This window comes from Marmota monax, unplaced genomic scaffold, assembly GCF_021218885.2.
Source record: "Marmota monax isolate L192 unplaced genomic scaffold, Marmota_monax_Labrador192_F-V1.1 WCK01_AAM20220418_F8-fsc00039, whole genome shotgun sequence".
NCBI lineage: Eukaryota > Metazoa > Chordata > Mammalia > Rodentia > Sciuridae > Marmota > Marmota monax.
The window spans coordinates 6,812,379-6,825,838 of record NW_026693602.1 but is presented as its reverse complement, the minus strand read 5'-3'; the positions used below and the strand labels follow the sequence as shown (position 1 = coordinate 6,825,838).

General features: G+C 39.6%; 1 protein-coding gene across 2 annotated transcripts; it reads right to left on the bottom strand.

Annotated features, from left to right (window-relative positions):
• Nucleotides 1–653: 653 nt before the first annotated feature.
• On the bottom strand, nucleotides 654–13,126 carry Pcdh18 (protocadherin 18). Of its 2 annotated transcripts, none has more exons than XM_046459625.2 (4): nucleotides 10,177–13,126; nucleotides 9,345–9,433; nucleotides 9,091–9,254; nucleotides 654–2,662 (listed from the first exon to the last, which is right to left on the bottom strand). In XM_046459625.2, exons 1-4 carry the CDS (start codon nucleotides 12,661–12,663, stop codon nucleotides 1,995–1,997), a joined length of 3,408 nt encoding a protein of 1,135 aa, XP_046315581.1. In that variant the 5' UTR covers nucleotides 12,664–13,126; the 3' UTR covers nucleotides 654–1,994. The 2 variants fall into 2 exon arrangements, with proteins under 2 accessions (XP_046315581.1, XP_046315582.1); XM_046459626.2 differs by having other exon boundaries at nucleotides 9,345–9,430; nucleotides 10,177–13,125.
• Between the last annotated feature and the right edge of the window lie 334 nt (nucleotides 13,127–13,460).

Here is a 13,460-nt window from a genome sequence, read left to right as displayed (position 1 = left end):
ATAAAAGACTTTCCCTTTGTGATAATATGTATTGAAAGGAAGTGAAGTTGAAAGGCAAAATGTATTTAAATGTGGTTAGCATTTGTGTGTGTAATCTACTGAAAAATAAACTGAAATTTCACTTGTAATTGCAATCCCTCCAATGAAGGCAAATGTGCCTTCTGAAAGAGATAATACATTCTATTTAATGTGGTACTCATTTGAGAATTCAAATATCTTAGTTTTAGCCACTTTTAGGTTACTTAACTTTCCCTAGTATTTTAATTCTCCTCGGATAAGCTAGGGAGGATTTTAGCCTGTTGGAAAAAAATATTGAGGATACCTTTTTTTCTTCTACAACTTAATACAAAATATTCTGATACAGCATTTTGTGTGTGTGTATGTGTGTGTGTGTGATGTGAATAATATTTCAATAGTTATTTCCCATTTTTTTTAACCTTTACATTCCAAATACTTTTACTTAAACTAGTTAAAATCTGATCAACTACTTTCATTCCCATGACAGATGTCAGGTTCATTTCCATTGGGTTCTTGTTTGCCAGGGCAGTTGGAAGTCCCCTCTCTATTATTTGGAAGCCAGCACTGAGTCACCTTCTCAAGAAGGTGAGGTGCAGGCAAACCTTTCCAACACATGTATACGAACAGGACACTGATTATGGACAGCTCCTTAGCTTTACTTTAATTTTCCTTTTATTTTCACTGACAGTAAAATCTTCTGGAGAATACAATCAAGATAGTGTACTAAGAGAAATAACATTAATAGAAGCTTGATCATAAATGATAATAGTCATAATAAGGATCGCTCTTAGCAAGGCATTCCACACAGAGAGATAACAGCACAATAAATAAAGAACTTCTCGTTTGTCACACAGCAAATAGAACAAAATTGCCATAACAAAAATGTGATTTTCATAAATGTTCATGTACTAAAAATAAAACAAAATATGAAGTCATGCACTGGAGAAAAAGCTAAAAGTGAATAGTTATAGCAAACAAAAACATTGCAAAGGATAAAAACATTCAAGTATTGTGAGAGGAAGGAAAGATTCAAATAGATGGTTTCAAAATAAATCAATTATATTTACTACACTAGGAGGGACACTGGCATAACTTTGTCCATTAATACTTGGCACTGTTCAAATGCATACTGTTATCCATTTAAAGAACAAATTCCATTTCCTTCAATGGCATCTCGTATTACAAGGATGGAATGAAATCCACTTTTTGCCTTAATTATAAATTCACTACAATACTCTTAAGACCAGGCCAGTGTGACATCTTGCATGGCCTGGGAGTCAGAAAAACAAAACAAAACAAAACAAAACAAAAAAAAAAAACAAAACTGACTTTATTCCTGCTTACATCATTGTCTAAAAAATTTATTTGAAATACATAAATATTCTTCAGATGCTTTCTAGTCCTCAAATAAAATTTCACTTCCCTTTTCAATTTAGCTGTGAGAGTTGAACCGTAGGAGCTACAAGAGAGCAGTGAAAATAATAATAATAAAATAGCTTAACATTTTTTACTAATGCTTAATTTTTTAAAGCATTAGGAAAAAAAAAAGATGGAGAGCTTAATGGAACTAAGAATTACGCAATACATTAGTGGGGTTGTTCATAGGACATAATAATTCCACCCCAGCTCAACTAATATAAGCAGTACCTTTACACTTTGTGGTTGAATAGTATATCAGATTGAAACAGTGGCTAGTTTCTATATGATTAGGAAAGACATGTTTGTCATGGGAGTAAAAAAATAAAATTTGTTTGTTAAATTACACATAAATATAAGGTACAAATGTATTTTTAAAATACAGATTAAAATAATCACACTTGCATTGTGTACATACGAAAATACAGTATTTAATATTCAATATACACAGACACATTTATGATAAATGCAACTATTTGGCAATGCCAGTTCTTTCAGGGCTTTTCCTGTCCCCCATTTTCCATATACATATGGAAAGCAAAAAGCTTGGCTAAAATCTCCTAGCTCTGGCGCACGTCTTGGAGCAGTTTGTTGATCTCAGCCACCAGCTCACTGGCATCCATGAGTTCGTGCTTCCCATCATTCAGGTGGTTGAGCACATTGTCAAAATCATCTTCTTCATAATTTTCAGGGATCTCCTCCATGGCTGGCAGCCACTTGGAAGAAGGCTGCACGCTCGAGTGGGTTCCCAGCGCAGGCCCAGGGTTGCTGGTGGGATTTTGGAAGTGGGTACTGGCTGCCCAGGCCGCCACCCCTGGTGGGTAACCCACGGTTTTTGTTGGCGCTGGTCCCTTCCGACGCTCCAGGGAGTTGGACCGATCCACCTCACTGCACTCGGGGTAGGTGTCCAGGGAAGGGGGCAAGAGGCGCTGGAACACGCTGCTCATTTCCGAGAGCAGGGAGGACGTGCTGGTGTCCCCGGGGTCCTCGTCGGTTGGGGAGTCCTTCCCGAAGGTGGAGAAACTCTTCTTCTTCTCACCGGCTTCTGCAGCCTGGGGGTCGTCCTCAAGGCTCTGATGGGGATGCTGCTGCTGGGGCTGCGACGGGAACTCCTCCCCAGGAATGAACATGTTGCTCCTGTAGTCCGAGGAAGGCGAGGGCAGCGGGGGCATCCAGCACTGGTCAGAGTGGCCCAGGACTCTGCACTCCTCTGTGCACAGCCTCATAGCTGCACTCAAGGAAAAGCATTGAGGGTTCGTTATTATAGTTAGCATGCCTCAAAATGGTGGGAACATGCAATAAATATCTATATTTTTTAATTAGATACAATGAGAGAGGTTTCAACTGCCACCATGATGCTAACCTGCTCTGGGAAACATTAGCTAGACCACGATAATGGTTTTAATCTGAATACGATTTTTATAGACCTCCATAAGTCATATCTGCTGGTGTATTTTTTTCTCATTTATTGAATGAGGAAATTCATGCTTTGCAGGAATATCCTCTACTTAAATAATGAGAAGCGAATGGATAATTTATACATGAAAATGACTGGAAAACTTCTAAGATATGGGTAATGAACGAAAAGCTGGACATAATTCTAAAAAGTCAGCTTGGAAGGTGAAATCCATAACTTTAGAATACTACCAGATGATCTCCTTCAGTGATGACTTTCTTGATATTGAGGTTTATCTGACCTGTTTTAGTCTTAATGGAGTCACTGAAAATATAATTGGCTATCAGGTACTTATCCTTGTTAACTTCTCTCAAATGTTATATAATTTATTGATTGATTTATTACTTAAAATAGCAGTGAGAAGTATCCTTAACTTATTTGTCATCTGCAGTTACCCTGTTATAAAGCTTTCATTTAAAGCTTCAAAATATACTAATAGTCAAATGCATGGAAAAGTCACTAAAAGTCAAAGAACATGAAAAATCCATTACTGGGTTCTTGTAGACATCCTGATGCTCTAGTGAAATGTGAGTGGCCACACTCAGTGCAAATAATACACAGGAGAAAAGCAGAAAAAGAGGGGAAAAGACCTCCACATTTGGCAAATACAAAAACTGACCCACGTGAAAGATAGGAAATGAAATGATGGAAATTATACTCCAGGAACCATATTTCAGAAGTGAGGTCTTTTCAGAATCATGATTTCAAATTAGACTAAAGAACAGAATTTTGGACAATGCTAAATGACTCCCTTAAATCTGAAAAAAAAATATTGGATTGATATTAGCCATATGCAGATATTCAGAGCCATGCTAATAGATTTAGCTACTTAAGAAAGATTTCCCTTCCTCGAAACTACTGCAATAGGGATGGCTTTTGAGGGATGCCAGGCCCCTTGGCAGGGGAGAAAGTCATCTACTGTGCTGGCTGTGGTATCCCCACCACCTGGTGAATTATCTGCCTAGAATACACTTTCACTATGTTTTTTTCTGATGAAAAGTGAAGAAATTGATGTTGAGTTTCAGGAAAAGTTAAATAATCGTCTTCATTTAAAGGTGTAGGAACCACTCTTCTTCAACCTTGAAAACTTTGAGATAGCTCTGTTCTTAAACTCCCTCTGGACCTCAGACCTTCATGGAAAGGGGGGAATTTGAGGAACAAAAATGAGAGCAAGTACTGTGAGGGAAATAGCTGGACTGCTTTTAAGGGTGGAAATACAACAGAAATATGTTGCAGTGTGGGGAAATGCAGAGAAGTGTGAATACAAATAGCATGTGAATCAAGATGGGGGTGCAAGAGGACACACATGGGTTATCATTTATGTTACTTTGCTATTTAGACCAATTAAATTCAAATAAGCAAGGGTGACTGAAGAATCAAAGCAGACTTAGATGTCTTGACTTCCTATATTCCTACTTGAAAATCTGTACCAAATGATGATTTGATGTGGACAACAGCAAAGCAAGTTGAACGTAACTGGAAAAACTTACATAGCAGTGAGGTTTTCTCTTCAGTGAAATGACTAGCATAGTAGTAATGATTTTTTTTCTCCTTAATTCCTTGGGTTTCTGAAAATGGAAATGGAACCTGTACCCACTGTCTTACTCACATCCTGTCAAAAGGAAGGAGACCAGACCTGCTGACACCTCTTCAGTTGTTTTTTTCTGGCCTTAAACTCTGTGGCTTTAGGCTTGGGAAGGACTCCCTTGATAGCTGATTGGCTTTGTTTTCTTTTAAAGTTTAATGATGGGGTGGGGGGGGGGGAGAATTACATAAGCTTCTAAGAATCCTGAACATGACCAAATTTCCTAGATATCTGAATACAGTGAATGTGTAAACAGCAATAATTTTTTTTAAATGGGGTCATTAAAACAATCTGACAGTTCACACTCAAATTATATTGACCACTGGAATTACCTTTAAACAGTGAATGCTCTTTACAGCTCCACCACAATAAGTAAATGGGGCTTTAGTTATAAATAAATCGACTTCAAAATGAAAATTAATAAGAAAAATGATGAAGAATGACTAACAGAAAGATAGCAAAAACAATAAGAGAGGAAGAGAGAAGGAAGAGGAGGAGAATTGGTGCAGAAGACAGCGTTTCTTGCAATTTCATTGATATTCTGTGCCTTCTTCCTGGAGACTCAACTGTTGGAAAATATTCTCAGTGTAGATGTAACTCAGCTGCCAAGGTCCCATCCCACACTCCAGGGATCAGGATTCATTGGTAAGTGTCTATTTGTTCTGTTACTCCTTGAAAACTAATCAGGTAGTTTAGTGTCCTTGGGGGATGGAGGGCATGGTGGAAAAGGAGACTTACCATCACATGAATTTATACTTTGTCACTGTGTGTCTTATTGTAAAGGTGGGGCAGAAGGCAGAACATAGAATATAAGGGGCAAAAAAAAAAAAAATGCCAAGCTTCTATCAAGCCATTAGTCACAAGGTGACCAGTCATTTATCTACTAAGAGCCCACAACACATAAAGAGCACCCTGCCCTCAAAAGGCTTAAGATCTCGTTCTGAGTCAAGGGTAATCAATGAGGTCATAAAAGCCTGATGTATCAAAATAGATGATGCTGAGGACATGCCAAGAAAGAGGGAAGAGGAGAGGTGGAGGTCGGTGTCATTAAGAAAGAGTAGCTTGAAATAAACTTTGAGAAATGAAAAGCATATACAGTGTCAAAATCAAGAAAAATCAGGTTTTCATGAAGGCAGGGCAAAATGAACAAAGGATCAGGGTATGGGAAGGGGTGCCTTCATCTATTGCAAAAGGTACAGATATGGCAGAATTGAGAGTTGCGAAGCTAAGAGTGAATTTCACTGACCTTCAAATACCAAGCTAGTTTTGTTCAGTGTTGCTGAGCAACAAGAATCAGGTATTAATTTCAAGCCAAAAAAGAAAAAAACATGTAAATTAAAATGCTCTGAAAATGTTCCTTAAGCTGTATGAAATACAGATTTGACTGAGGGAGGAGCCACTAGAGAGGAATATTAGCTCATATATAATAAGCCCCCCATGGAAGAAAGGCCAGAACAGAGCTTGGACATCTACCAGGAGAACAGAGAAAAATGAGAAAGAATGCTTAGAGTGAGTACTCACAGATGACTGATGATAAAAAGTAGAGTAGACTCAATGAAGAAGGAGTATCAAAAGAAATAAAATCAAAAGCTGTTACAAATCATCCTGGTAGAGCAAAAATACATTGGGAAAAGGGAGATTTTGTAGACATATGCTTGATATTATAGTTCAAAGTTGAATGAATAAGAAAGAAAATAGTTGACAAACACAAGCCAAAAGACAAAAATGCAAGCTGACTTGACTGCTCAGAGTGTAGTGTATTTGTGTGGGAATTAAAAGAATGAGTGACCAGAAATGACCCTCCCTTTTGGCAAGCAATGCAGCACAACATAATCTATATTTGTCTACAGGCTAATGCAGCAGAACAGTTGGAATAAGATACTTAAGTCCTAAAAACATACATGCTTTAGAGAAAACGGTCCTGAACTCTGCTAATGATATTCAGATGTGGACTTACATTTTTCTCTACTTATAATATTTCCTGGGAATTTACATTTACAAAGGACAAGTTCTATACCTTAATGTGCCGGTGGAAATTGCTAGGATTAAATAATAATCAGAATGATTCACCCAATTAAGGGAAACCATCTAAAGGTTCTCAATAGTCACATTGCCATCTATGCTGGCCAAACATGAATACACTCCCTTGATGGACCTTGGGTGATTTCCTGGAACTCTGTGCCTCCAGAAGAGCTAAGACCATGCACCATGCAGAGGCAAGTAGCTAGCTAGTGAGGTGAAAATCTATCTTTTATAATATAATCTTCTGTAATACAACACAATGCACCAGCAAAAGAGTTCTCATTATATCCCTGGATTGTGTGATTGTATAAACATAGAATGTTTGGTAAAGGGTTGTCTACAACTTAGTGGAATGATTCGTGGTGACCCCTTCTCATTTTGAAAAGAAATGTGACACAGTTGGAGCTCAAAGTTATTTACTGAACAAGATACACACAGTTTTCCTAGAGTCCTGGTCTACCTATTGTCCAATGTTTTTATTCCTTAATATTTATTGTTATTATTATTCAATTGGTACATAACTCTCCTGCCATAAATATATTAGAGAGGTGGTAAATTTGAAAACATGAGAAATAAAAAAGAGGAGTCTTCACCTCTTCATAAAATTAAAAAACACAATATATATGTATATATATATATGGGTTGGTATAATTAAGTGGTAGAGCATGGGCTTAACATGCACAAGGCTCTGGGTTCAATCTCCAGCACCAAAAATAAATTAATTAATTCTAAAAAATAGAAAATAAAAAAAACAGACTTATGATTAGCCATTAAAATTATATGATTCTAGAATTTATAAAGTCACTAGCATAATTTAGTCCCACAACTGGCAAGGTTATTTATCTAAGGGCAATTTATTCTCCATTTTACTCTGATAAAAAAAAATCTAAATTTTAATGAATAACTTCATACAAAGTTTAATATATAATACAAGAATGATATCATGCCCATTGCATTTTTGTGAGATAATATAACTTATTATGGTTTTCAAGGGTGGGGTTCTGTGAGAATCACAGTAGCACAGAGTCATGGAAACTCAGTTTCTTCATTACCCAAATAAGAATAATAAAACTCATTGTTTTTGAGTAAGGTCATACATAGTCAGAGATTTCCCTTAAAAGTGGTCTCTAGGGCCTATTAATGTAAAAAAAAAAATGGATAATTGGGCAAATACAAGCTGTCATGGACATCACAGCTCTTTCTGCACATTCATTCTTCCAGAGATGTCCCACTCATTGCTGAACAACAGAAATAAGCAACATTTAACGGTAATAGGGAGGCTAATAAGTCCTCCTGTAAAAACAAGTAGGCCATTCAATTTATTAAGGGGGAAACCTGTTACTTTATATATATGCTAAAGTAGTGTTTAGAAAGGTGGAGATTGGTTCAAATCTCCCGTCTACCATGTACAAAATGCCTGATATGGGATCCATTTTCTAACCTTTATAAGCTTTGGTTTTCAAATCTGGGGGAAAAAAAAAGATATGAACATCCTGTAGCCATCACCACTACAACCAAATCCAGTGTCAAAGCAGACAGTGCAGGTAGAGAACTCCAGTGGGCCCAGAGTGCTGAGCCTGGCCCCAAGTCACCCTGGGGCATGGCTGGTAACCATTCCTGCTGCCACTGCTGCTCTGGAGTCCTGCCACCATGACTTCTACAACTTGTAACAGCTGTGTTCATTTTCTACACTCTCTTATTTATCTGTGTTTGAAAATGTTAGAACCAAGATGAGCAATAGAATTCTGTTCTACCTTTCTTTCATTTGTCAAATGGCAGTCATTTGCTCCACCTTCAAAGAAGTTAAGAATATAAGTAGCCAAAAGAACACTTCTGTATTCCTGTAAGTTGATTTAACATTGTAGCCTTTAGGAATAGAATTGCTACAATGAGGCAGTCAGCATTTACCCAGTTGGTTCAGTTTCTCCTGTACAATTAGGGAGAAGGGAAACTAAGGAAAATGTGGTTCAAAACTTAGCAGACTCTCCCCCATCCAGCTGTGTGCTTGTATAGTTCCCTCTGGCTCCCTGTTCTGAGACATCACGGTATAGATGGACAATGAAAGGTAGCAAGACATATTCTATGCTCACCACCTTTTCTTTCTCTTATTTTTAGTGCTTAAAGTGTACCCTTTCCAGTGTATTTTAGTCTCTGATTTTGTGAGTTGGTTTCCATCACAGGAAATGCATCTTTCAAATTACAGTTCAGTTCACCACCATGCACCAAAACAGACTGAATAAAAACAACCACCCAGTAATTTTATACAGAGTTGCTCAAGAGTGTCCTAAGGCTCACTAGTTGGGGTAGAAAGAGGAGGGAAGTGGTTTGGTTTTCTATTCTTCCCTTCACATCCCTTCTTTCTTGTCTTATTAAGTCTACATTCTCACTCCTTCTCTCCCAACTGCTTACTATGAATTTTAAGAAAATAATTTAAAAGTGTTTCAATTCTGTTCATCGTGCTAATAGTATGCAGACACAGATATCTTAGTGCAAAGGACAAATAAATAGGAAATAGAAGCACTGGAGGAATGTTTATTTTACTGGTGTTAGAGTAGACCTAGAAATAAAGTGTTATCTGTCATTACTCTCTTACCTGCTGGAATTCTTCCATCTGTGAGAAACAGGTCACTGAATCCCTCACCCAGTAGCCTGTCTATTGGAGAATCTCGCCCCAAATCATAATCACTGTCTCCTGCTTCACTGTCACCACGGCCACTGTCTTTCAAGCTAAACTTGTCCATGTCTTGAAGGGCATATCTAGAAACATCAATCATAGAAAATATGGTTTTTACACTTCAGCATTTACGTTATCTGAGACATAACAGGGAACACAAGGATAATGCATACCTATAACTCCTGGAGTATTTGTTTCCTCGAAAACTTGGCCTTGGCTGATATTGCCCTTGGTGAAGCATGGAAAGAAGCTGGGAGACCTGCTGGAAACCAAATAGACAGAACTGATTCCTGGGGAAAAAAATCCTCCAAGTACTCACAGGCTTTAAGCAAAGAAAAACAGTTACTTGTTATTTCATACAAAGTAATGGAACATGTTATATACATTTTAAAGATTTGCATATGTTGGATTGTGGCAGGCTGTGCAGCTAGTCACCAAATATAACTGAATTCCATCCCAGGGAGAGTTGGGTGATCTAATAATACAATTGACTTTTTAAAAGACTCCCTTTTAAATAACTGATTGATTTCCTTTATAGTTCAACATGGTCAGTTGCAAAACATATCTAAAAAAAATGCTGTAAAATGCATTGTAAAACATCTAGATATCCAAAATATACAAAGTTGGATAAATAAAACAACATTCACTGAGATGGGGTTCTGGAGGCTTTTTTTTTTCCCAGTAGAGACTATAACAATACCCTTTAACTTTTGGCTGTGCTGCATCTTGACCTGGAAAGTGAGGGTCTATATTTAGATATTTCCTTGTGTGCTTCCTGCTTATTTTTCAATATCATACATATTACATGCAAATAAATTATTTATGAAAAACTGAAAGCAGTATGCTAAGATGTGTGTACTTGCTACATGTACACATGTAGCTTGAATCCTGCTTAATTTGCATATTGTTACTCATTAATGAAGACATTTAAGAACTGATACATATACAACTTCTGAATATTAACACCTGACATTATCAGTGAATCTATGCAGTATATGATCTTACCTCAACAGCAGGAGTGGCGTGGGTGAGTTCTAATGAGAAATTCTCCGGCACATGGTTCGATGAGATTGTCACCAAACTGTTGAGTGACTGGTGACTGTTGTGACTCTGGCGGCTGCCCATCTGCCCTCTTTCTAAGGTAGGAGATGAAGATGGGGATGATCTGTGATGGGATCTGATGGGCAGAGTGCCATTTATGGTGGGCACCAATGTGATGTCCCCCTTGTGAATCTGCCTGGATGGTCTTTTAGGGTGATGCTGGTAAGTTGATTCTGCTACTCTGCAGTTGTAGGATCTAGTGTCTTTCTTTTCTCGGTTACACCTAGTTGCAAATAGCACCATAATAACCAACAGCACTGCACAAATTGCTCCTAAGGAAATAATTATAATCATGGAGACATCCAAGGATGCCTGGCTGACTGAGGTCATGGCTGTACTTGTCACTGATTCTGCATATTCAAAGATCATGCACTTCAGAAGGACTTTGGTATGCAGCTGAGGATTGCCTTTGTCCTGGATGATGACTGAGAGCTCCCATTCTGTGTGAGGAACAGATTCCATGCTCACATTGGTGTGGATGTCACATGATCGTGGATCAATTATGAAGATACCCTCCTCATTACCTGCTACTATGGAGCAGCTGAGCTCAGCATTGACACCAGAGTCCCTGTCAATGGCCCTTATTCTGGTGACATGAAAGCCACTTTCAGCTCCTTTGGGGATGGAGATCTCTGCAGTATTATTGTGCAGTGCAGGCCCTATCACCACAGGAACATTGTCATTTTCGTCAATGATGGTGAGCACAACTGTGGTATTGCTTACAAGTTGCTTCGGACTCCCTCCGTCTCTTGCTTCCACCACAAAAGTGATCTGACTCACTTCTTCATGATCAAAGATTCTGAGGGCATAAATAGCTCCATTGGATGGGTCAATGGTTACATATGTAGTTATGGAACTTCCCAGGATAAAGCTCTCCAAAATGGTATATGTCACTTGCCCATTTTCTCCAAGATCAGGATCTGTGGCTGTAACAGTGGTGATAAATGCCCCTGGCGAGTTATTCTCCGAGATTACAAATTCATATCGGCTTCTCTGGAAGCGTGGTGGATTGTCATTTATATCATTGATTTGAACAGTAAAATGTTTGACTGTAGAGAGACTAGGTGTTCCTTTATCCTCAGCGATTACAGTCAAACTATATTCAGATCTCTTTTCTCTATCCAGCGTGGCATTGGTCAAGATTAAATAATTGTTTTCATAAGTCTTTTGAAGTTTAAAGTGACCATGTCCATGAAGCTTACAAACTACTTCTCCATTCAGCCCAGAATCTTTGTCTTGAACCCTGACCAAAGCAACAAATGTTTCAATAGGATCCCCTTCGAAAATATAAGATATTTCTTCTTTGCCAGGTGACATGAGGTTTAGGTTAATTTCAGGTTTATTGTCATTAACATCTACAACCTTAATTATAATTTTGCAATGAGCTGGGATTGAATTTGGACCCAGATCTTGAGCTTGGACATCGATCTCATAGGATTTGGTGATTTCATAATCCACTTGCTTGAAAAGAGTCAAATGTCCTCTTTCTGAATCAATTTTGAAAGTCTCTATAATTTTGGGAGACACATGACTGCTGAAAGAATAGACAATTTTCCCATTAGCGCCCTCATCTGGATCAGTGGCATTCAGATCCAGGAGCAAAGTGCCCACAGGGGAGTTTTCTAAGAGTTGTATTACATAAGACTGCTGCTCAAAAGCAGGGCTGTTGTCATTGGAGTCCGAAATGCTTATTTTCAGTATGGAGGAGCCAGACCTCTGAGGCACTCCCATGTCTGAGGCAGTAAGCTGGAGCTCGTAGCTGGACTTCAGCTCCCGATCCAACTCTCTGACCACTATGAGTTCTGCATACTTGGCACCATCAGTCCTGGTCCGAACCTCGATGCTAAAAAAATCATTGGCAGAGAGGGAGTAGGTGTGGAGGGCATTTTCCCCAACATCTGGATCAAATGCACCGTCCAGGGGAATACGAGTCCCAACTGCCGCGCTCTCAGATATCTCAATAGGTATGAGAGATCTTGAAAACTGGGGAGAATTGTCATTAATATCCAGCACTTCGACTTCAATATGGAAGAGCTGCAGATGCTCTGTGGGTAGAGTGATCACATCAAACTCTATGGAACAGTTCAAGTTCTTCTGGCACAGTTGCTCGCGGTCGATTGTAGCTCCTATGCTGATTTCCCCGGTATTCTCATTTACTACAAGTAGAGGAGAATTCCCCCTCTGCATGGCTCGAAAACGAACAGCAGAAGGATTAGGTAGCTTCAGTAAAACATCAGCCACATCCTCTGATAGTCTTGCAATTACTGATCCAACCCTCTGCTCCTCATAAATCCTGTATTTCAAATTCTTGCCCAGTACATCGCGGTTGAGAGACATTATCAGGAGTGCAAAAGCGAATGTAAAGTGCATTTTAGTATTCATTTGGTGCATTGGTCAGTTTATGAGATTTCCCTCACAGAGCAAGTTAAAACGGCAAAGCAATTCCCTCAACTTCCTTTGGCAACTTAAAGCTAAGCGACATTTGGTACTTGAAACTTGAAAGCGTCTCTTAATAACCCAGCACAGCAATTAATAGCTCCCAAACTTTTGTTTCATACACACCGTGTCACGACTTCCAGATTTCGGCAGGGAGTCCGAGGCTTGCGTTTGCTCGGCCGTTTGTCCTCTCTCTCTCTCTCCAGGCGGAAGAGTGTCACCTCCGCGTCGCTGTCCCCCTGGTGGAGTCGGAATCCATCTATTGCAGGGTGCCCGCGCAGTCTGCAGTGTCTCTTCCCCGAGCGATTCTTTCTCCCTTTCTCTGCTCGGCTGCAGACTAAACACCCGTGATTGCTGACTCCAGTCGAAAATCTGTACAACTTCACTTCAACTCAGACAAAGCTCTTGCCCGGCGTGTGTTGAATCGCTTCCAGCCAATCAGCTTGCTTCCAAATCAAAAGCCGATGGAGTCACCAAAGCGAGGGAGGGCGCGAGCCGAGGGTGGGAGCTGGGAAGGGATGGAGGAGCCGAGGAGGAGGAAGGCGGGGGCCGGGGGCGCGCGGCGGGGAGAGGGGACCCGGCTGGGGGCTGGGGGCCGGGGAGGAGGGCGCCCTTCCTCTGAGCTCTTCCCTCCCTTCCCGCCTCCCTCCCTCCCTCCTTTCAATCCAATGCATTCACTTTCTCTGAGCGTGCCACGACAAAGGGGAGACAAATTACAGAAGAAAAACTTTAAATCAACTTCTGGTCGCCTT

Excerpts from the sequence above, each read along its gene's own strand:
- Pcdh18 (XM_046459625.2), bottom strand. The coding sequence starts at position 12,663 with ATGCACCAAATGAATACTAAAATGCACTTTACATTCGCTTTTGCACTC. Across the intron at positions 9,434-10,176 it reads ACGCCACTCCTGCTGTTGAG|CAGGTCTCCCAGCTTCTTTC; the intron begins GTAAGATCATAT and ends TTTGGTTTCCAG. Across the intron at positions 9,255-9,344 it reads AAATACTCCAGGAGTTATAG|ATATGCCCTTCAAGACATGG; the intron begins GTATGCATTATC and ends TGATGTTTCTAG.